Here is a 25,745-nt window from a genome sequence, read left to right as displayed (position 1 = left end):
AGGAAGGGTTTGCTCCCACAAAACACAGACATTGATCACCCATGATGTCAGATAGCACATGTGGCCATTTGTCTGTTTAACCAATGACATTTGGCGAGTTTTCACTGAATGTGTGCATTTAGAAATTTTGGCGTGTTCCAGTGTGAAAGCACACCATCCATATGACTGACTGCTGTTCATTTTTTTAATTTTTGTTTGGTGTTGATCTTTTTTGGTTTGTAAATGTTTCCATTTTCAGATCACAAAACGAACAATAAATCTCACCTAAAGAAAGAAGTTAACTAATTTTTGTAAAAAAAAAAAAATGTTTTGTGTTGTGTTAAAATCTTGTAAAAAAAATTAGACACAAACAAATGACAAGCCCAAAAATTCTAGCGTATAGTTTCAGTGAAATTATTCTTACATTGTGTTTCGATCATTATTATTGATAATCACTGTCAATAAAGACAAAAAAATAAATAATTAAAAGCCAATATTTTGTCTCAATAATTTGCAGGAAATGTTTTCTGCCTAAAAATACACATTTCTTGTTAAAAAATGACTAAAATAAAAAAAAAAAATGAGACATCAAAAGCAGAAAAAAGAGTGGCTTCTTATTTCTAGACTGAATACCCAGTTAGTAGATGAGTGAATAATGTGCAAATGTGGTTAGTTAATACATCTGAGTAAGTAAATCTGGCACTAGAAGTGCACTATTTTTGGAGATAACCTGGAAGACAGAAAAATAGAGAAAAAGCAGTAATGACAAACAACTGTATAAAGTCCAATGGTCTAATTATTTATTAGTTGTGAGAATATTCCTTTCTTTGGGGGCCGAATTAGAAAGAAATATGATCTGGCATAGCAATGGCCCCCCGACCCATGAAGTACTCAACATATTTGTCGCGTACCTCACGAGCAGATTGGGGGGCCAAGCCAGCGCGACCAGTGTCCAGGCCAGGAATGTTCTCTGAGGGTAGTCCTGCCTCAGAGCCCATGGAGGCTAGGTACGTCTGGGAGTGCCTGCGTAGAAAATTGTGCAAAATGCAGCAGGCAAATATAACGGTGTTCAATTTATATTCCGCCAAATGTATCGATGTCAGGAACAGGCGGAACCGGTTGCTGAGGATCCCAAAGGCATTCTCGACTACCCTCCGAGCCCTGGACAACCGAAAATTGAACACACTCCTCTCTGAGGTGAGGGTCCTCTGGGGAAAAGGCCGCATTAGGTGAGGTCCAAGGCCAAAAGCCTCGTCCGCTAGGAACACAAACGGAAGTCCTTCCACATTATCTTCATCTGGTGGCAATGCCAGACCACCAGTTTGGAGACGATCATAGAAATCAGTCCGTGCGAACACTCCCCCATCTGACATCCGGCCGTTCTTCCCCACGTCCACATATAGAAACTCATACTGTGCCGACACCACCGCCATCAACACGATACTATGATAACCCTTGTAATTATAATAGTAGGACCCCGAGTGGGGTGGGGGCACAATGCGGACGTGTTTCCCATCTATTGCTCCACCGCAGTTAGGAAAATCCCACCGCTCGGCAAATTGGGAAGCCACAGACTGCCATTCCTGTGGTGTGGAGGGTAGCTGTGGGGACAAACAAAAAAAGAGATTTAGTACTTTGGCACATAAACATTGCAAACATAATCATACAAGCATCCTTGTGCAACTTTACATTTTTTAAATAGCATTTGCAAATTATGAAGGGAGAATTTCGGGGCACAAATATATAGGGCCAATTAATTAATAAGAGACTCCACAGCCCTCTGATGGGGACAAAAACACTTTGAAGGGGGGGTGGGGGGTGTTTAAACTGTTTTTAGAAAACCAAAAAAATAAACAAATAGTGGCATGGTGGGGGTTGGCCCGAAGATAGCATGCTGGACAGGTTAATATTGGGTAAGATCAAAATATGCAGGTAGGCCAAAATAAAAAGAACATGTAAAAGCTGATATCAACATGCATAGTGAGAAAAGGGAACGTTAGTTAAACACACAGCATATCTGGGAAATAAAATAAAAAGTTAGTTTGCCACATTATTAAAGACACATTGTGAGGTTAAAATGAGGAAACTTACCTTCATATACTCCTCGTGCATAACTTTAATGATGGCAGCACACGTGTCCGGTATGATGACCCCAAGCGCCTGCGGAGAGATGCCTGTTGAGAACTTGAGGTCCTGCAGGCTCCTCCCAGTCGCCAGGTACCGCAACGTGGCAATAAGCCTCTGCTCGGCCGTGATGGCTTGGCGCATCACAGTGTCCTGCCTCGTGATATAGGGGGACAGAAGATCCAGCAGACTGTTGAATACGGGGTCCGTCATGCGGAGAAAATTCCTATAGTCATTAGGATTATTCTCCTGGATTTCCCTAAGCAGAGGCATATGTGAGAACTGGTCACGCTGGCGCAACCAATTCTTGGTCCAGAAACGCCTCCGCCCCCTGTTTCTGGCCAAAGTACTGGAATAATGAACATATCCAGCAGCCATCCCATAAACAGCACCAACTCGCGAAAATTGACGCTGCTGCTCCATCATGGCTTCAAACCGGCCGGCTGGTCAGTCAAGAACACACTCCAACAGAAAGCACAATCAAATCCAGTGGTACCTGCAAAGAACGCACGACACACAGATACGAACGCACAGTACGAATCTGCTAAGCAGAACGAACTGCACGCCTGTACCCGAATGCCAACTACGTACCCACAAGCACACGCACTGAACGAGAAAATACTACCTGCTAAAGCCTGGAGACCGAGAAGCGCGAATCAGCTCTAACCAAACCTTCACTAACACGAGCAAAGCCGTAACTAGCAAAAGCGGAACAGAGGGCGTCGCCATTGACTTTGGCCTTTCCCTTTATAGTGACGTCAAACGTGGATTACGTGCACGCGTTCAGGTCCGCAGGGAAATATCGTCCGCTGGTGTGTACAAGCCAGCGGGCCAAATGAAAAAACAGCCTTGTACGCCGGAAACAGCCCGTCGGACATTTCGAACGGACATGTTTGCTCGTGAGTACTCGGCCTAAGGGTGCCAAGAATTTTGACCAGCCCATTTTTGGAGTTTTGTGTGACATTATGTCCAAATTGCCTTTTTTTCCTCCCTTTTTTTGTTTTTTTCCAACACACACAAAGGGAATAAACATGTGTATAGTAAAACATGTGTTACTGCAATACTTTTCTGTGAGAAATACTGAATTTTCTGGAAAAATTTCGGGGGTGCCAACAATTTCGGCCATGACTGTATGTGTGCGAGTTGTCTGCCTGGTTGTGGTGGCCACCTGTCCTCTTTAGACGAGTGTCTAATTTTATTAGTGCTGTGGAGACATTGGCACTTCTGTGTTATTAAATGTGTTTTTTATATGTGGAAAATTCATGAATAAACTTGCAGTCTGAATTCGTACTCCTCTCTGGCCGATTCTTTTGAAACTCCCTGTTCCTCCCCTTTTTCATATGCTGCAATAATCTTAGGCCCCATACACACGAGAGAATTTATCCGCGAATACGGTCCAGCGGACCGTTTCCGCGGATAAATCCTCTCGAGGATTTCGGCGGATTTTCATGCGATGGAGTGTACACACCATCGCATTGAAATCCGCGCTGAAATCCTCTGGCGATGACGTGTCGCGTCGTTGCCGCGATTATGACGCGGCGACGGGCGCGACACTGTCATATAAGGAATTCCACGCATGCGTCAAATCATTACGACGCGTGCGGGGAATCCCTTTGGACGGATGGATCCGGTGAGTCTGTACAGACGAGCGGATCCATCCGTGGGATCCGATTCCAGCGGATAGATATTCTGTGCATGTCGACAAATATTTATCTGCTGGAATTCGGAAATATCCGCGGATAAATATCCGCCGGAGTGTACACACCATAGAATCTATCCGCTGAAACCCATTCGATGGGATTTATCTGCGGATAGATTCTATGGTGTGTACGGGGCCTAAAAGGAATTGATCTAGTAGTATTTATTCCTTAATTGGTAACTACTAAAAGCGGATATATTCATCTGGTTAGTGTGACGCTTGCAGGATTGCATCTGTAATCTACCTTTTTTACTGCATGTGGATGAGTCACTGATACCTACCCTGTTTCCCCGAAAATAAAACCTACCCCTAAAAAAAGACCTAGCGTACTTTTCCAGGAGGACTGCAATATAAGCCCTACCCTGAAAATAAGCCCTAGTTTAGAATCCTATAACCCACTCTATTACAGTAGTACACAATGTACAATGTGTGTTTTTCTGTAACATAAATGCAGGGAAGAGAGCTCCGGCAGGTCACAAAAGCGCAGAGCGGTGCTATAATGAAGGTATTTGGTACAATTATATTACAGAAATACACACATTGTACATTATATACTACGGTAATAGAGTGGATTACAAGATTTTACAAGCATTTTAACTAAGTTCACACTGGGGATTCCTAACAGGCAGGTCGAGAGAGGGGAAGAGAAGACAGCACATTACATGGTAAGACCTACCCCAAAAATAAGCCCTACTGTGTCTTTTGTTGCCAAAATTAATATAAGACCCAGGCTTATTTTCGGGGAAACACGGTATATTTATGTGGTTTATTTAAGTATCTATATATATCGTCTGAGGAAGACAAGCTTGTGCCTCGTCAAAACACAGAAATAAAATCTTCACTTTGTTTTCACCTCTCAAGACCTGTGAGTGGCGTTCTCTCGTTTGGATTATATGTACTACAGTCTTTGCTGCGCACTCGGGCCCATTTTATATCTCTGATATGTGTGCAGTGGTAACCACTGGATTATATAAATATACACACAGATAGATACTTTCTATGCTCACCAGGAATATTTGGATTTGGAATGCGCACATCTGGATACGTCAATAAAAGGGTCCCAATTTTATAGTTCTGCCTTTAAGAAAAAAATTTAAAGTAAGCAGCTACCAATACTGTAGCTGCTGACTTTTACTATATGGACACTTACTGTACCTATCCAGGGAGCTTGCGATGTCGGCACCCCAGCTGATCTTTGAATCGACGATCGGGTGCAGTCGCTGCCATTCCAGATAAGGGAACTCGGCAGTGAAGCCTTTCGGCTTCATGCCCGGTATCCCCATGGGTTATGCGCAAAGCGTGCTGCGCTTTCCGGCGGTGGAGGAAGTAGAGGGGGCAGCTCGGTCTCTCTGTGGTGGAGTTAGAGGACCTGTCTTTATTCCCCCCTCCCCCTGAAAGGTGCCAAATGTGACACCGGAGGAAGCAATTAAGTGGAAGTTCCACTTTTGGGTGGAACTCCGCTTTACATTTATTTCAACATGGGCTTGTCTCTGGGTTTTAATCACAGCTGTGGCTTAGAGCAGTAGTAAACTCATGAAAGGAAAAAAATATCTGGTTCCTCTGCAAGGTAATGTCATAATGTACTAGTTTTCATTGCATACTAGTGCATTATGAAAGACTTAAAAACGATGCCCTCCAGCAATGCACTGTCACTTCTGCCAGGCCATCCATTTTCACCCGTTCACGGGCTTCAACCATTTGAATGGCCGAGCTGCGATAATGTTACTCCTGCACATGGGAGTCACAGCACACCACTCAATGGAAAGCACATTTGAGTATGTTGTCCATTCAGAGCTCAGTGCGCATGTGCTGGTGATGTCACCAAAACAAGTAAATAACTTCTAAACGGTGCACGTTTAGGAGATATTCATTTTACTTACAGGTAAACATTATTATAAGCTTACCTATAGGTAAAAGGTGACAAAACCGAGTTCACTAACACTTTACTGCATGGCATTTCTTGATGGGCATGGCTTTATGTGACACTAATCTCTGTTTTCAAAAACATTATATTCAAGTATAAATCTAAAATTATTAGTATTTTTTTAAATTCCTGCTGTGATCTGATTTCCTCTTAGAGGGTGGCAACGTTTGTTCCAGGGTTGCCAACTTTTAGTTAATTTATGAACAGTTTGTAAAATCCATAATTGTTGCATCTGCCCTGAATGTCCATTACGGACATGCAGCCTACATGTCTGTAATGGACATTCAAGGACAGATGCAAAAAGTACAGATTTTACAAACTGTTCGTAAATTTACTGAAAGTTGGCAACAATGGTTCATTCTCTATGGTCCCACTGTATATAGAAATGTAGCCACGCTCTTGCTTACTCCTGAGATGAACTAGGGACTATGGGACCGATCCACTTCTGTTTATTTAGCAGATCGGATTGGAGGTAGGCGAGTGTAAATGGACACAAGTCTGTTTACCTCTGCTGCTTAATAGAGGTGAATGGAGAGAGGGTCCAATTGGGTCAGACCGACCATGTGAAAGGGGCCTAAGGCTGCCTTTTACACTGATGGTCTGCAGTCTACTCACACCATGGGTGCAGCGTAGTGCACCTGTGGCTTTCCTGCAGGTTAGATGCACTTTGCCATAGAACTCTATTATATCCTGCAGGTGTGGTGCAGTTTCTGAAAGTGCACCAAACACGCAGGTAATAACAGAAGTCTATGGCTCAGTACAGATAACCCGCAGGTGCACTTCGCTACACCTGTGGATCAGCTTGAAAGCAGCCCAGTAATCACTGCAGAACAGATATGCCCATATATATATATATATATATATTTACACACACTGTGAACGTACTTGTAATAACAGTCTTCAATTCAGGTATTGCTGGTTGTTGCTGTCCCAGGCAAAGTGCATTTGGTATCCCTCTGCCTATGAAAGGAGCCGGTGCTTTACAGGAAGCATTGGCTTATGCGGCTCTGCTCCACAGCTGCTTGCTTCCTCTACCACTGGCTTCATTCACAGCACTGATGCTCTGGGATGGAGGGTGGGCAACCTGCAATCTGGGCTTGCCAACCCGACATCCCAGAGCAGGAGGTCGCGGGCCACTTCAGAGGGCTCCGCGGGCCACATGTGGCCCCCGGGCCACTGCTTGGGTACCCCTGCCCTAAAACATGAACAACAGCACAGTGCTTGTGCTGTGTAATTTGGCCCCCTGTATTACCTGAAATACCTGGCTGATTCTGCCTGGTTCTGCACCCCCCCCTAAACTGATCACTGTTTATCATGGCTGCTGAGCCCTGACACCCTGTTCAGTTTACGTCATTGGTTGTGTCTTCTCTCTGCTCTCCTCTGTCCTCTCCCCACTTCCGTGCCTGCCTTTCAGCTCCAGACATTGCCTGTGCCCTCCTGCTGCTATAAAAAAACAATATTATCTGTATACCTTCCCATCTGTTAAATAATGATGTGTAAACCAGTGCCTGTGCTGTATAATTTTTTTTTTACAGATTTCTACTTTATCTTAGAGCGTCTTCCGGTGCTCACGTGACTTCTCTGCTCCCTGCTCCTCTTCCCCCATCCTCCTGGCTGACGTCAGCAGGGGATTCTTGGCCCCGACCGCTATAGCTGTCAGCCAGGGAGAGAAAATAGCTGAGGAGTTACTTGAGCGTCGTGAGACGCTGTAAGATAAGGTGGAAATTGGCATTTTTTTTTATACAGGCACTGTGGTTCATAGCATTATATAACAGATGGGAAGGTATACTGTTGATATAGTGGCTTAACAACCACTTTAATTAATGAATGTTTATGGATTTATACTTTAATTGTTTGACAAATCTAAATAATTGTATTTATTTCGTTTTTATGCAGAGTATGATTTACACATAGAAGTGTGGGAGGATTATATGGTAGAAAGGATTAACCCAGCCCTATACTGATAGGTCATCAACTCAATCTAGTATATAGCATCAAGAAATAAAGGAAAGGCCCATCAGTATCAAAATTACACTGAATTCTTAAAAACATGTATTATATTTATTACAAAAAGTCATCTAAAATATAAAAAGCCATATAAATCACAAACTCAAAATGATATCACCAAGATAGGTTTTAGGTATAGAAGTAGCAAATGGCAATAGTGACCTATCCAAAAAGCTAATGTGTTTCACGGTCATTGCCGCTTTTTCAGTCCTGCCATTTGCTACTTCTATACCTAAAAATATCTATAGATGGTGATATCATTTTGAATTTGTGATTTATACGGCTTTTTATATTTTAGATGTTTTTTATGAATTCAGTGTAATTTCGATACCGAGTGGCCATCCTTGAACAACCCTCACTTTCCTTTCTTTCTTAATGCTTTATTTCCAGAGCACACCGTGGGATTGATTTACTAAAACTGGAGAGTGCAAAATCTGGTTCAGCTCTGCATGGAAATCAATCGGCTTCCAGGTTTTATTGTAAAAGCTTAAAAGATAAGTTCACTTTTAAAAATAAATAAAATAAATGCACATATTTTTTTTATTTTTTTTGTAGGCAGCCCCTAAAGAAGTCATGTGGAGTGTGATTTAACGCCGTAGGGAGATTGAGGCCGACAGCGCAGACCGGAAGCAGCGGAGGTCACAGTAAGACAGTGTGATTACACTGCAATCATACCCAGGAGCGATCTCCCGCCGCCCCCCTCCCCTTATTCCAGCTACCCAATTTAGGACACCGGATCGTGGAGATCAGTGGACCATTCGTTTGGACACTCCACAGATGCAAGGAGGCTGACATTAATCTTATGGGCCTAATACACAGATCCGGGAGGTGAGAGTTATGGGAGACAGGTGGAGGATCACCATCATGGTTCAATACTACAACTAAACCAGGGGTGGATCTGAAATTTGGACTGTCAGGAGGTTTCTGAGCCTCTTATCCATGGGAATAATCACACAATCTATCTATTACACTTTTTTACATTATTGAACCATTTCCATCACGGACATTTATGGTTAAGGAGGCACGTGCTGCACTTTATTATAGAGTAGTTGTATTCAGCAACAGTTCACGTTTTTTGTTCTAAGTCACTGTTTGACACAGGAGCACTTTTACATATGCTATTTATATTTATTTATTTATATTGATATTTATTTATTTATATATATTTGATTCTACACGTTTGTATTATATTGCCTGTTAGATTTAGTAGCACCACGTCACATGGTGTTAGCACTATTTATATGTATGTATCGAATTTAGCACTAATCATTTATTTATACATACTATGCAGAGCAGCACCAGATTTTGTACTCTCCAGTTTTAATTAAACAACCCACTGTGTCATTGTGACAGAATTGTCATGAAGGGGAATCTTTGCAAGTTTATTGCTGCGTACACATGACCGTTTTTCATGACGTGAAAAATGCAATTTTTTAAATTGGTCATTAAAAACGATCGTGTGTAGGCTCCAGAGCATTTTTCTCGACGTGAAAAATGCCCATTAAAAATTTAGAACACGCTATGAATAAGCACTAAAGTTTGGTGTGAAACGCGTCAGCTTTTTACCCCGCCTGCTGCGGCATGCTTTTGGTGTGTTTTTTGATTTTAAAATAAATGCAATTTATTTTTGGAGTGCGGCTGTCCAGAAAGTTTTTCCTTCATTTTGCATGCTCTAATTTTTCTCGTCGTTTTTCACATCGTTTTTCACGTCGTGAAAAGCGGTCGTGTGCAGGCTTTAACGACGGGGGAAAAACGTGCATGCTCAGAAGCAAGTTATGAGACGGTAGCACTCGTTTTGGTAAAACTAGTGTTTGAAATGGAGATAGCACATTTGTCACGCTGTAACAGACTGAAAAGCACAAAGACTGAAAAGCGTGAATCGTCTCTCAAACTTTTACTAACACGAAATCAGAAAAAGCAGCCCAAAGGGTGGCGCCATCCGAAAGGAACTTCCCCTTTATAGTGCCGTCGTACGTCACTGCGCTTTGCGCGAGCATTTTTTTTTCACGATCGTGTGTATGCAAGGCAGGCTTGACAAGAATCACGTCGAGAAAAACATTGTTTTTTTCCTTGACATGAAAAATGGTCGTGTGTACGCGGCTTATCAGTTTTGCAATGCTTGAAGTGCAAAAAAGAAGCTACCTTCAATAAGAGAAGATATTTGAAAGCAGTTAAATGTGTACTGCCTACCTGTAAAATCAATACATTTCTGGGGATTTTTGACTTGCAATACAGCTATTCTACCACGCAGACTTGCTTTTCTAAGCCTCTGTTTATTAAGTGTTAGCTCTGTCTACTGAAATGCGTTTGAATGATATGTTACTATCTAAATGCTTGCTTCTCCCATTACTAGTTCACAGAATGTTATTGGACCATGCTGGTGACTGTCTGTATCCTCTTATTTACACAGAAGCAAGATTGCAGCCAATGTGACTTTACTGCAGATTATTCTCAACCAGGTACTATCACTGGTGGCAACTCGCTAGCAGAAGGATGATTAGAGACTATGGGCCTGATCCACAAAAGGGATACGCCGGCGTATCTACTGATACGCAGTCGTATCCCTGTTTCTATCTATGGAACTGATCCACAGAATCAGTTTCTCATAGATAGGCAGAAGATCCGACATGTGTAAGGGACTTACACTGTCGGATCTTAGGATGTACCGCAGCCGCCGCTGGGGGCATTTCTCGTCGAAATCCAGCGTCGGGTATGCAAATTAGCACTTACGGAGATCCACGAAGCTTTTACGCTTCGTTTTTTCTCCGTAAGTATTAGTTTGCCGTCGCAAAATTAGGGCTGCTTTTACAAGGTGTAAACTGTTTACACCTTGTAAAAGTATACCCTTCTATTCCGCGTCGCTGTCATTTTATTTTTTTCGCCGCAACTCTTTTTTTTTTTCGCCCGTCGCGATTCTCAAAACCCGGCGCAACGTAAAACCGCGCAAAGCACGTCGGGAAAATAACGTCGGGAGCGTGCCTAATTTAAATGGGACTCGCCCCATTCGATTAGGAACGCCTTGCGCCGGACGGATTTAAGTTACACCGCTCAAAATTTCTAGGTAAGTGCTTTGTGGATCGGGCACTTAGGTAGAGATTTTGCGGCGGTGTAACTTAAACGGGAAAAATTAAGTTACGCCGGGTTTTTGTGGATCAGGCCCTATTTACCTTCTTCTGGCCCAATTTATTTTTAAGACATTTCTTATTTTTTACAGTTCATACCCCCAAGTCTAGGGTCCTACTCCAATTCTAGCTTTGCCCATGATTCAGGCATGATTTCATGGTAACTGAGGTCTTGTGCATATTATACAAGTAACTGGAGTAATTGGGATGTAGGATTTTGGTATGTTTCCATGCTGCAGTTTATTCAATAGGAACCACTGCTGTGCATAAATCTAGCAATGTCTTTATCAATGTTCACAGTATCACAGTAGGCGAGGACGAAAAAAGATACAAGTCCATCAAGTCCAACCTATGTGTGTGATTTTATGTCAGTATTACATTGTATATACAGTGGGGATCGAAAGTTTGGGCACCCCAGGTAAAAATTTGTATTAATGTGCATAACAAAGCCAAGGGAAGATGGAAAAATCTCCAAAAGGCATCAAATTACAGATTAGACATTCTTATATGTCAAAAAAAAGTTAGATTTTATTTCCATCATTTACACTTTCAAAATTACAGAAAACAAAAAAAAGGCGTCTGCAAAAGTTTGGGCACCCTGCAGAATTTATAGCATGCACTGCCCCCTTTGCAAAGCTGAGACCTGCCAGTGTCATGGATTGTTCTCAATCATCGTCTGGGAAGACCAGGTGATGTCAACCTCAAAGGTTTTAAATGCCCAGACTCATCTGACCTTCCCCCAACAATCAGCACCATGGGTTCTTCTAAGCAGTTATCTAGAAAACTGAAACTGAAACTAGTTGACGCTCACAAAGCTGGAGAAGGCTATAAGAACATAGCAAAGCGTTTTCAGATGTTAATATCCTCTTTTCGGAATGTAATTAAGAAATAGCAGTCATCAGGAACAGTGGAAGTTAAAACAAGATCTGGAAGACCAAGAAAAATATCAGACAGAACAGCTCACAGGATTGTGAGAAAAGCAATTCAAAACCCACGTTTGACTGCACGATCCCTCCAGAAAGATCTGGCAGACACTGGAGTTGTGGTACACTATTCCACTATAAAGAGATACTTGTACAAATATGGTCTTCATGGAAGAGTCATCAGAATAAAACCTCTTCTACGTCCTCACCACAAAAATCAGCGTTTGAATTTGCAAATGAACATATAGACAAGCCTGATGCATTTTGGAAACAAGTTCTGTGGACCGATGAGGTTAAAATAGAAATTTTTGGCCGGAAAGAGCAAAGGTACGTTTGGAGAAGAAAGGGCACAGAAATTAATGAAAATAACCTCTGTCCAACTGTTAAGCATGGGGGTGGATTAATCATGCTTTGGGGTTGTTTTGCAGCCAGTGGCACAGGGAACATTTCACGAGTAGAAGGAAAAATGGATTCAATAAAGTTTCAGCAAATTTTGGATGGTAACTTGATGCCATCTGTGAAAAAGCTGAAGTTAAAGAGAGGATGGCTTCTACAAATGGATAATGATCCTAAACACACCTCAAAATCCACGGGGGATTACATCAAGAGGAGTAAACTGAAGGTTTTGTCATGGCCTTCACAATCTCCTGACCCTTAACATAATTGAAAATCTATGGATAAAAGAGCAGTGCGTGACAGACAGCCCAGAAATCTCAAAGAACTGGAAGACTTTTGTAAGGAAGAATGGGCAAAGATACCTCAAACAAGAATTGAAAGACTCTTGGCTGGCTACAAAAAGCGTTTACAAGCTGTGATACTTTCCAAAGGGGGCAGTACAAGATATTAACTCTGCAGGGTGCCCAAACTTTTGCAGATGCCATTTTTTTGTTTTCTGTCATTTTGAAAGTGTAAATGATGGAAATAAAATCTAACTTTTTTTGACATATTATAAGAATGTCTAATCTATAATTTGATGCCTTTTGGAGATTTTTCCATCTTTCCTTGGCTTCGTTATGCACATTAATACAACATTTTACCTGGGGTGCCCAAACTTTCGATCCCCACTGTATGTTGTGGTTGTTCAGATGCTTATCTAATAGTTTTTTGAAATTATCGATGCTCCCCGATTAAAAACCACCGCCTGTGGAAGAGAATTCCACATTCTAACTGCTCTTACAGTAAAAAACCCTCTAGGCCATTTAAGGTTAAACTGCTTTTCTTCTAGTTTTAGTGAATGGCTGCATGTCTTAATAAATTCCCTTTCGCAGAAAAGTTTTATCCCTATTGTGGGGTCACCAGTACGGTATTTGTACATTGAAATCATATCCCCTCTCAAGCATCTCTTCTGCAGAAAGAACAAGTTCAGTGCTTGTAACCTTTCCTAATTACTAAGGTCCTCCACTCCCTTTATGAGTTTTGTTTCCCTTCTCTGGAGTCTCTCCAGTTCCAGCACATCCTTCCTGAGGACTGGTGCCCAGACATGGACAGTTGAAATTTTACCTTCCATTAGAAAAAAATGTGTTAAGTTCTTAAAAAATTTACAGACAACCATCTACTCAAAGAAACAGCTTTTTTCCTATTGCACCGTAACACCCTCTCTACTACAATGTGCAGAAGATCTTTACTGGTTCACGTGGTGGCTTGTTTGTTGTTTTTGTTTTTTCTTGATACAACACTTGATAGACAAACACAAAACCTTGTAAGCTTCATTTTGCAATGAATTGGCCAAGTAAAGTTTGGGGGGAATTTACCAAGATTTCTAAATGTACATTACACACAAACAGGATGTGGAAAGCTATAGTTAATTTTCACTGATGCAGTTCATGGTCTCAAAATGAATTATCTGGGAAGGGAAACAATATGATGCTTGAAACAGGTGCATGCTAAATTTTTAACCAATGTGGTATTTTGTTTCATAATAACCAGAATAAATAGTGCAATGAAAAAAAGAATGCTTGGCTACTAAGTAGAGAACAATTATAACTGATAATAATGTATCATGTATCTGAGAGTCTCAACTGTCTCTGTAGAGTACCTCATAAAAATAACCTTTTTCCCCCGATTATTCTTTCCCTGCGCTTGACAGTTACTGTCACAGGGAAAGCAAGCATTGCTTTGTTTATGTCCTGCCTTTCTGCATTCCACACTATACAATGAAGAGAGTACCATCTAACCGAAACTCAGAATGGAAGTCAAGAAAGGCATCTGCTCCAAAAACACAAGGGAACATAACTGATATCTATCCTGCAATGCAATCATGTAATCACTGGAGAAGCAGATGGAAAACTGCTAGTAAAGGGGTAAAGAGCAGTCTCAGTTATCTTAGTTTTCCCCATTCATAAGCTTTGCCCATTTCTTCATCCCAAGTAATTCCAGACAAGAATGCAAAATGCAAAAGAAGAGGGATCCCTGTCGTCTAATTCTAGTCTTCATCTTCAGACAAACCAATGACAAAACAAGGGTTATATAAACATAAATCTAAATAAATCCGCGCAAATTCCAAACCACAGATTCCCAAAACAGTAACTCTCCTGTAAAATACACACAGCACCAGCTTCAGGAAGACGTCATATTGTGACGAAACGCATCGGAATGGAGCGACGTGCTGCTGTCACCACGCTACGCTAATCCCAGAAGAACGGGTTGCTACACGGAGCCGACCGGCTTTATTTATATGCTTGCTTTTATCTGCTTTACTGTAAGTGCAATTATTTTGTCAATGTCAATTGTCAATGTAAGCTAGTAATCAGGCACTCTGTATGGTGGAGGCATTCACTGAGGATCTTTTTACCTTATCTGGTGTCGGATACTGTATCTCTAAAGGACTTTGTTTATCACAAAACGTATTTTTTATTCTTTTTTTTACTTCTATTAAATTTCATATATAATATATGAATTCAAGGGTTATACCTGTATAAGCAATGGGCTCTACCTAACTATTCTACACTTTGTCCATCTGCATATAAGCTGAAACGTGTTGCCTGAGTATGGAGGTTTGCAGAGACTTCCTAGGCTGGGTGCCATGTTCCTGAGACTAACGTGGAAATCCTAGTCAACACTCCCATGACCAGTGATTATTCAAGGGTTAGACGGCATTAGCAGCCCTCACCCTATATTCATTTGGTCCAATCCTCTGGAATCAGTAGCTTGGATGCACTTGTTCTTGCTCATGACTGTTTCCTCTTACCTTTGGCATCTCTGATATCCAGTACCCATGTCTACTTTTGATAAGCCAACAAGGTGTAAAGTCATGAGCTGTTTGTGCCAATTATCTCTCAACTGTTATTTTGTATATTTACACTAAATTTTGTAAATATATTGTATACTATACAATAAATTGCACGGTGTGTTAATATTTTATAGCACAGAGAAGGCATATACAGTGTGGGTAGAATATACTGATCCCTGATATGGTCAAATAAAACAATATAGTGTAAACAAAAGCAAGCTGGCTTTCTTTAGTCTTTCATTGGTATAGTAATGATTATAAAACAACCAAAATATGTTGGCCTTTTAGAAAAAAAAAAAAAAAAAACATCAAACAAGGAAATATGAAGGTTACATTTTTTTTTTAGAAAACACATGCAACTAAGGTAGTTCCACAAAATGAGAAACCTTCAAGTCATTCTCCCAGTGTAGGGGTCTTCAAACTTTTCAGTACAAGGGCCACAATTTTTTTTTTTTAACTGAATAAATAAACATACTAAAAAAAAAAACTTCCTGCTTCACATCAGAAGCCCTCTTTACACATCAAAGTACCTTCTTACATCAGGGCCCCAATCAGAGTCCTCCCCTTACATTGGGGCCCCCCCTTATATTAGGATTCCCATCAGATTCCACCCTTACATCAGGGTCCCCATTAGAATCCCCCCTTACATCAGGGTCCACATCAGCATTGCTCCTTACATCAAAGGACCCATTAGAGTGTCCCCCTTTCATTTGGGTCCCAATCAGAGCCCCTCCCTCATATCAGGGTCACCATCAGAGCCACCCTTACATCAGAGAGAGTGATCAGTGGGGCTTTGGGGGTTAAAGTGGAAACCAACTGATCTGAATCCTTAGTCTGAGGATATGTCGCTGACCCTAGATGGGGGCCAGATAAAATCACTTAGTGGGCTGGAAGTGGCCCATGAGCTGTAGTTTGTAAACCCTGTTCTAAGGCATGTGTACTGATTTCTACTGAAGCTTCCCACTTGACACTGAAACCATGTTTAACCACTATACGTCGGCAGGTCGGCACGATCCCGCGAACCGTCGTAGCTGTACATTGGTTCCTTTAAGCAGGATAGCAGGCGTGCGCCCGCTGCACAGCGGTGGTGCCAATGCTCGTGACCGGCGGTGGCAATAATCAACGGCCACGAGCGATCGTGGACACGAGAGGCAGAACAGGGACGTATGTGTGTAAACACACACATTACAGTTCTGAGAGGAGAGAGAGATTATGAGTTCCTACAAGCTGGGAACCACAATCTCTCATCTCCTATAGTCAGTCCCATCCCCCCACAGTTAGAATACACACATAGGGAACACAGTTAACCCCTTGATAGCCCCCTGTTAACCCCTTCCCTGCCAGTGACATTTTTACAGTAATCAGTGCATAGTTATAGCACTGTTCGCTGTATAAGTGCCAATGGTCCAAAAAAAATTATCAAAAGTGTCCGATATGCCCGCTAATAATGTCGCAGATCGCTGCCATTACTAGTAAAAAAAATAATAATAATAAAAATGTTATAAATCTATCCCCTATTTTGTAGACGCTATAGCTTTTGCGCAAACCAATCATTATACGATTTTTGCAATTTTTATTACCAAAAATATGTAGAAGAATACGTATAGGCCTAAACTGAGGAAAAAACTGGGGCTATTTATTACAGCAAAAAGTACAAAATATTGTGTTTTTTTCAAAATTGTTGCAATTTTTTTTTTTATAGCGCAAAAAATAAAAAAACACAGAAATTATCAAATACCACCAAAAGAAAGCTCTATTTGTGGGAAAAAAACTTCAATTTTGTTTGGGTACAGCGTCGCACGACCGCACAATTGTCAGTTAAAGCGACGCAGTGCTGTATCTCAAAAAGCAGCCTGGTCATTGAGCAGACAATTCTTCTGGGGCTGAAGTGGTTAATGGTGAAAACTGTTTGTTTCCCAAGAACAGGAGGTGTTTTTAGTTCCCTACTGGGCAATTCCTCCTATAAAGGCAGACTTGAAAGGTTGTCCAGGAGCAGAATCCTCACAAGAAGGCCAGGGAAGTAACAACATCACCCGAGAAAATTGAATTCTTTATTCTGGCATTGCTTATGCCTCGTACACATGATCCGAATATCGTACGAAAAATGTCGTCCGAGGAAGAATCGTACGATAATCGGACCATTAGTACAGAGCTTTCGAGAGCCGATCATGACAGTTCATCCGATATTATTTTCTCGGACATGCACGAAAAATTTTCTCGAACGATACCAGATCATATGATTTTAGTTTTTTCAGTACAGTTGTCGTCTGAAAATACATTACAAATACATTACATCACTTCCGATTTGTTTTTCTGTCGTACGAGAATTTTCGTGACTTTAATAACCTATTTAATTTCTAATTGCGACTATTAAGCGAAAAAAGTCGTACGATATTGGGATCGTGTGTACGGGGCATTAGATGCTGCAACGCATGTGCATTTTGCCAGAGATGGTTACAATACTGGGACAATCTGTACTGCTTTTCTTTTTTTTTTTGTGCAATTTCAAGTGCACTTTGCGCTTGTAGTTTGCACTTGTAGTGCAAAGTGGATTTGCCTTTTGTAAATAAATCCCTATAAATACCTGGATTAAAGAATCTGAATTATAGTTCCACTTAAAGGAAGATAGCCCACATTTCCACCTTACCTCAGAACGACCTTCATAATAGGTTAATCTGGAGTTGGTGAGCACAAATAATCTTTCCTTGTAGTTTACGGGTGATGTCCACTTCTTCTGCTGTGATCTTTTATAGAGGTATTCTTCAAGGACAATTTCTGAATTCATTTCAACTTCCTGCTCACTAGTTTCCCTGCCATTGAATATGAAGTCCTGAAAACTGAATAAAAAGGAAACTGAGTTATATTTAGATCAAACTGTATTGCTGATCTGTCTTGTTTTGCATGTGGTGATCTAATCAGATCTGAAGACTTTGATGACAGGCCCTTCCCACACAATGATACGTTCTGTCCAGGTGCCCTAACAGGTAATGTACTAAGATCACTGGCACACAAAGGGTAAATCAAACCTACAAAATTTGAACATATGTCATGTACCTTTCCTACATTTCACACAGGAAGTTTCCACAGATTTGTTAAAGCAGTATTAAACTAAAAAACAAACATTTATTGTATTGCAGCTTACCAACTCTCATGCCGCGTACACACGATCGAGTTTCTCGGCGGTGAAAACACCGCCGAGAAACCCGACGGGAAAACCGAGGACCGGCTTGGTCCCTTTTCCCCGTGTACAGACGTGTTTCCCTATGGGAAAACTGACAAGCAAAAAACCGCAGCGATTCGCTACGAGAAAAATTTAGAGCATGTTCTAAATTTTCTCGTTGTGATTCTCTGCGGTTTTCTCGTTGGGAAAACTGCTGGAGAGCCTCCACACGGCCAGTTTCTAAGTGCGTAAATTACGTATAAACTAAGGGGAAAATAAACTACTAGTAATATTATGTATCATTATCTACAGTGCCTTGAAAGTAGTCATGTTACAACTGAAAATGTGAACGTATTTTATTGGGATTTTATTTAGACCAACAAAACGTGGCACATATGTATTTGTACATATTACGTATGTATTTGTTCCCCTAATATTACATCACAACTGAGCTCCTCCATGCCTCTTACTTTGTGATGGTCTATCAAATTTCAAGTCCTGAGCTACCAGCCAGGCCTCAATGGTTACTCACCACCAGTTGACCGACCCAACCCCTACCCTGCCCCTAATTCCACCCCTAAACACACCCTCATAAATTATCTCATGAAATTACACTTAAATGTTTTATGCAGAATTAAGTTACAAAAATAAATATTAACAACAACTTTATCAGTACCCCTCAGCACAACCTCACCGGTGCCCATCAATGCAGCCTCATCTGTGCCAACCATTGTAGTCTCACCTATGCCCACCAATGCAGCCTCAACTGTGCCCACCAATGCAGCCTCAACTGTGCCCACTATTGCAGCCACACTGTGCCCACCATTGCAGCCTCACTGCGCCCACCATTGCAGCCACACTGCACCCACCATTGCAGCCTCACTGTGCCCACCATTGCAGCCTCACTGTGCACACCATTGCAGCCTTACGTTGCCCACCAATGCAGCCTCACCTGTGCCCACCATTGCAGCCTCGCCTAGGCAGAGGAAGAGAAAGACCAGCAAGCGCCAGGACCGTCCCCTACAGTTCATTCAGATCAGGGCACCACCAATGCAGAGCTTGCTCAGGAATGACAGCAGGCAGGTGTGAGTGCATTTGCACGTGTAGTGAGGCGAAGACTTGGAGGATGGACTGGTGTCAAGAAGGGCAGCAAAGAAGCCACTTCTCTCCATAAAAAACATCAGGGACAGACTGTTATTCTGAAAAATGTACAGGGATTGGACTGCTGAGGACTGGGGTAAAGTCATTTTCTCTGATGAATCCCCTTTCCGATCGTTTTTGGGGCATCCGGAAAAAACCTTGTCGACGAAAAGGTGAGCGCTATTATCAGTGCCAACAGTAAAGCATACTGAGACCATTCATGAGTGGGGTTGCTTCTCAGCCAAGGCAGTGGGGCTCACTCACAATTTTGTCTAGGAACACAGCCATGAATAAAGAATGGTACAAAAACTTCCTCCGAGAGCAACTTCTTCCAACCATCCATGAACAGTTTAGTGATGAACAATGCCTTTTCCAGCATGATGGGGCACCTTGCCATAAGGCAAACGTGATAACTAAGTGGCTTGGGGAACAAAACATCAGAATTTTTCAGTCCATGGCCAGAAAACTCCCCAGACCTTAAAGCGGTGGTTCACCCTCCTTAACATCATTATAGCATTACATTCGGCATCGTAGCGCGAGCTACAGTATGCCGGTCTTACATTTTTTATCCCCGTACTCACTGTGCTATTGATCATTGAAGATTCCGACTCCCGCGGGGAATGGGCGTGCCTATGGAGAGGGAGGATGATTGACGGCCGGCTCTGGCACGTCACGCTCCCCGAAGACAGCCGGAGTAGGTCTCGGCTCTTCACGGCGCCTGCGCACAGGCTATGCGCAGGCGCCGTGAAGAGCCAAGCCTATTTCGGCTATTTCCGGAGAAGCGTGACGTGCCAGGGCCGGCCGTCAATCACCTTCTCTCACCATAGGAACGCCCATTCCCCGGAATCTTCAATGTGGAATAGCACAGTGAGTACGGGGATAAAAAATGTAAGACCGGCATACTGTAGCTCGCGCTACGATGCCGAATGTAATGGTAGAATAAAATTTTTTTTTTTTTTTTTTTTTTTAATAGGGTGAACCCCCGCTTTAATCCTATTGAGAACTTTTGGTCAATCCTAAAGAGAACAAAAACAAAACCCACACAAATTCTGACAAATTCCAAGCATTGATTATGCAAGAAAGGGTGGCTATCAGTCAGGATGTGGCCCAGAAGTTGACTGACAGCATGCCAGGATGTATTGCAGAGGTCTTGAAAAAGGAGGGTCAGCACTGCAAATATTTACTCATTGCATAAACTTAATGTAATGGTCAATAACAGCCTTTGACATGAAATGCTTGTAATTATATATCATAGTAACATCTGACAAAAGATCTAAAAACACTAAAGCAGCGGACTTTGTGAAAATGTATATTTATGTAATTCCCAAAACTTTTGGCCACGGCTATATTTGTCTCAAGTAAGGGTATTAAAGTACAACTAAAGGCAAAACTTTTTTTTTTGTTTTTTTTTTTGTTTTGGATAGAGTGGAGAGGAATTGAACCTCTGTCAGATTTTTTTTTTGCCATCTGTGCTCCCATTAAGGAGAGTCACCCCTCCCTTTACTGATATTATTGAAAGAGAAAGTAAAAGAAAATCCCAAATTTTGTTAGTTTGTCCCCAGAACAGTAATAGAGGGAAAAAACTTCCAAATGGGACACTAGCTCTGATGACCTGGGGGTTCCCAAGGAATTCCCTTAATTTGCAGGGATTTCCTCTCACTTCCTGTTTGGCTATGGGACAGGAAGTGAAGGGAAATCTCAAGCAGAGATGGCAAAAAAAAATCTGTCAGGAGTTATATTCTTCCCTTACTCAATCCAAAATAAAAAAAAGTTTTGCCCATAGTTCTACTTTAAAAGAGAAGTATGGGAAAACATTTTTCCCATAATCATACTTACCTAGGTGGATGCAGCATTGGAATGCTGCATCTGTCCCACGTCACCTTTGCACTAAGTTCTGAGCCATCGAACACCACCAATGGTTTGTTTCTCTCAGCTCCCCTAGCGGAGAGCTGCTGCCTGTCAGTCAGCAGCTCTCCTGCTCTGCTCCTCCATGCTCACTGGAGCACTGAGCTGTGGAGGGACAAGGAGCGGCCATCTCAGCGTCTTAGCAGCATGCTGAGAGGCTGAGGCGGCCATCAGTCAAGGCACCTGGTGGAACCAGACTCCCATTCAGAGTCGGGATGATGCGATGCCTGGACTGATCTGTGTGAAGTCAGCAGAGAGTGGACTTCAGACCGCACTCTGCTGAAAATGGGTCACAGGAGTGCAAAATAAATTGCACTCATGTGACCCTTAGGAGAAGCCCAGCCAAACAAGCTCAGACTGGACTTCTCCTTTAACTGTAATTTCTTTCTGCCCCTCTGCTATCAGAATGAATCACTTTTGACAAGTTTTCCTGAAAACAAGAGAAAAAAGGTGATGGGGAGGGACCTCCAGCTCAGTGGTCATCAACCCTGTCCTTAGGGCCCACTAACAGGCCAGGTTTGCAAGATAACTGAAATACATCACAGGTGATCTCATTTGCTGGTCAGTCATTGCAGTATTCTAGTCTGCATTTCCCCGAGGTAATACATAAAACCTGGCTTGTTAGTGGGCCCTGAGGACAGGGTTGATGAGCACTGCTCCAGCTGTTGACAGCTTTAACTCTGTTCCTGTGAGCTGTGTGAAATGGGGGGCTTCCCTCCAATCCGCTCTCAGAGTTCTCCTCACTGCTCTGGAGTGTGACTTCAGCTCTCTTCTCCCCTTTTTGCTGACATTTCAGACAATCTTATATATTCTGAACTTTGAATGGATGTAAAGAGAAGACTGCAGATAAACAGGTACAACTTATGAAAGAGGATTTGTTTCATCTCTGTGTATCATGAATCATATGCCCCTGTTGAAGGCTTCTGTGGCCGAAACACGTTGGGTAACGCTACTAAGCACCCCATATTGCTTTACTACGTGATCACTTTTTTATGTCATTACTAGCTGAATACCCGGCGTTGCCCGGTCTTCCTATCTTAACCTTTTGGGGAGGAAAATCATAGTAATATAAATATACCCATCTTTTATATAAGGGTGTAGGTAAGGGTTAATTTAACTGTCATATATTTTTATTTGGCATATAAGTAATATGTGTACCAGGTATTATTGAAATATCTCCAGGCGTACAGAAGTTATGTGGGAACATACATTTCCCATTGATTTGCATGGGACTTTAAACAAAAACCCCGACCCTCACAAATGGGGGTAGTTAAGGGATAAATTAACTATCCTATAGTTTAAAGCGGATGTGCCACGGGAAAATAATATTAAAAGCCAGCAGCTACAAATACTGCAGCTGCTGACTTTTAATATTAGGACACTTACCTGTCCTGGAGACCAGCGCCGATCGCAGCAGAGCACGAGCGATCGCTCGTCTCTCTGCTGCTCCCCCCGCCATCCACGCTGAGGGAACCAGGAAGTGAAGCGCTGCGGCTTCACTGCCCGGTTCCCTACAGCGCATGCGCGAGTCACGCCGCGCCCGCCGATTGGCTCCCACTGTGTGCTGGGAGCCGAGTGTTCCCAGCACACAACGGGGGGGCGACGGGATGTGACGGAATGCCCGTCTTTTGCCCGTGAATGCCGGGCCGGAAGTGGGTGCAAATACCTGTCTTTAGACAGGTATCTGCACCCCCCTCCCCCCTGAAAGGTGTCAAATGTGACACCGGAGGGGGGGAGGGTTCCGATCAGCGGGACTCTACTTTAGGGTGGAGAACCGCTTTAAGTGGACATATAAGTAACATGTGACCAAGTGTTATGGAAATATGTACAGCCGTTTGGAAGTTATGAAGTAACATGTATTTCCCATAGAGTTGAATTGGACTTTAAAGAAAAACCCCGACCATGGCAAATGGGGGTGGGTAAGGGTTAAACCACCTATCCTATGTTTGTTGCTGACATATAAGTAACATGTGTGCCAAGTTTCATGTTAATATCTTTAGCCGTTTGGACGTGATGCTGGAACATACATACATACATACACACATACATACACGCACAGACACGTTGAGTTTTATATATATAGATTTATGTATGACTTTTACTGAATAAACCTTGAATTGGTTTTATTGACCTGCACTATCGGAGCCCCTTCTTTTTTCATTTTAATCTTACCCTATGGTCCGACTGGAGCTGCAACCAAGTCCATTGTTTGTACCCCTGGATACAAGGCCTAAGGATCTCATCAGGAAGTTGTTACGGTCCCACAGTACACCGTTGAAATATCGCTGGTTCCCAGTGTCTATCCTGGTTGGAGTCCTAACTACAGTGACCATCCTCTACCCGGTTATAGTGGTCACGGTTTTCAAATGACCACAATGCCCTTTTGACTCTTTTGCTGTACAGTAACAGAGTCCAACGCATCTGGTAAGCGTATTTACACCTACCCTATATCTGATGTGATTACGAATTTTACAGATTTCTGCAGACAACTTAATCACCTGTTTTGTTCCCTTAATCACTGGACACCAGTCCACTTCACACCTTTCACCAATTGTTCCATTGATGTTCACTCTAAGTTCCTCCCAGAGACTTGTATATGTTTTTTGTTTATGGAACTTTATTTCAGATTATTTATATATTTGATATGTGCACATGCACTTTTTAATGTTGGTATCTTACATTTTATTTTTAGCGCTACATTTTTTTGTTCATTATCTATCAGCTTTGTTTGTTTGTATGTAGCAGCTTACACACAGTTTAAAGCTAGCGCAGTTTTATCTTTTATTTTGTCATCTCTGTGTATCACCTAAGGCCAGTATGTAAGTGTTTACAAACACTTTACATGAACGTTTTAGTATCCGGAGCTTTAAGTTTCATCAACTCTCAATATTTAATTGATCGGCATAAAACTTTGTATTTTCCTTTTGTAAATGTTGCTAGTAAATCCCGAGGGTGCTGCTATAAATTCTATAGGGATCCCTGGTAAACAGTGTGTTATGAAAATGAACAATTGCTATTGTTCCACAAAATGTCAGCATTTTTCCTGGCCCAAGAACTGAGAATTTTAACAAAAGTATTTCTCCCTAGCACATTAACAGCATTCTATGTAAACTGACGTTGGTAATGATTGTTTTAAAATAATCTGGAGGATGAATTGGCACCCTGAATTCAGACTGTAAACGCTGATAAAAGCAGTGAAAGGATTTCCTGTTCTTATGTTGTCTGAGATAAGCAAGAAAAGTTAGCAAGAAATGCTTGCTTCACATTCAGTGTAAACCAATAGAAATAACACAAATTTACAGAACCTTGCTTGAAACTTTTGTACTAAATGCTTGTTTTGTTCATTTTTTTCACCTTTCACCATTTAATCCATTCTCTGCTTTAAGGTCCCCCTGTCCCCAAACACTTACCTAGGCTCCTTGACACCGCTACTGGATCTGGGTCAAAGTGCAACATTCCCGCAACTTCTGGGTTCTAAAAAAGACTCAGAGTAGGGAAGTGACAGGCAATGTATGCACTCAGCCCCGATCACGAGCACGCATCTCTATAGTAGCCGACTAGCTAAAGGAGACAACTGCAGAAAGGGAAGCGAGTGCCCTGGCCCAACCACAAGAAAAGGGACATTTTTATGGTTGAAGATATACACGCCACGGCCACTTTATTAGGTACACCTTGCTAGTACTGAGTTGGACCCCTTTTACCTTCATTCTTCGTGGCATAGATTCAACAAGGTGTTGGAAACATTCCTCCGAAATTTTGGTCCATATTGACATGATAGCATCACGTAGTTGATGCAGATTTGTCGGCTGCACATCCATGATGCAGATCTCCCATACCATCACATCTCATAGGTGCTCTATTGGATTGAGATCTGGTGACTGTGGAGGCCATTGCAGTACAGTGACCTCATTGTCATGTTTAACCACTTCCCGACCGCCGCATGTACATATACGTCGGCAGAATGGCACGGACAGGCACATGCACGTACCTGTACGTGCCTGCCTAGACGTGGGTCGGGGGTCCGATCGGGACCCCCCCGGTAAATGCGGCGGTCGGGTTCCCTCGGGGAGCAATTCGGGACGACGGCGCGGCTATTCGTTTATAGCCGCTCCGTCGCGATCGCTCCCCGGAGCTGAAGAACGGGGAGAGCCGTGTGTAAACACGGCTTCCCCGTGCTTCACTATGGCGCTGCATCGATCGAGTGATCCCCTTTATAGGGGAGACTCGATCGATGACGTCATTCCTACAGCCACACCCCCCTACACTAGTAAACACACACTAAGTGTACACTAAATCCTACAGCGCCACCTGTGGTTAACTCCCAAACTGCAACTGTCATTTTCACAATAAAGAATGCAATTTAAATGCATTTTTTGCTGTGAAAATGACAATGGTCCCAAAAATGTGTCAAAATTGTCCGAAGTGTCCACCATAATGTCGCAGTCACGAAAAAAATCGCTGATCGCCGCCATTAGTAGTAAAAAAAAAAATAATTCATAAAAATGCAATAAAACTATCCCCTATTTTGTAAAC

At 42.3% G+C, this 25,745-nt stretch overlaps 1 protein-coding gene across 3 annotated transcripts in view; it reads right to left on the bottom strand.

The window, feature by feature from the left end:
- TEC (tec protein tyrosine kinase) overlaps positions 1-25,745 on the bottom strand; it is a 151,242-nt gene that overhangs the window by 78,996 nt on the left and 46,501 nt on the right. For 2 of the 3 annotated variants that reach the window (XM_040334963.1, XM_040334962.1), the window contains exon 2: positions 17,655-17,844. In XM_040334963.1, coding sequence (XP_040190897.1) covers positions 17,655-17,792 — 138 coding nt within the window. In that variant the 5' untranslated portion in view covers positions 17,793-17,844. Of the gene's footprint in view, positions 1-17,654; positions 17,845-24,622; positions 24,726-25,745 lie in introns of those variants that run through there. The other variant, XM_040334964.1, reaches the window with a different exon arrangement.

This window comes from Rana temporaria, chromosome 1, assembly GCF_905171775.1.
Source record: "Rana temporaria chromosome 1, aRanTem1.1, whole genome shotgun sequence".
Classification (NCBI taxonomy): Eukaryota; Metazoa; Chordata; class Amphibia; order Anura; family Ranidae; genus Rana; species Rana temporaria.
The sequence above is the reverse complement of the archived record's forward strand: the minus strand, read 5'-3'. Positions and strand labels throughout refer to the sequence as shown.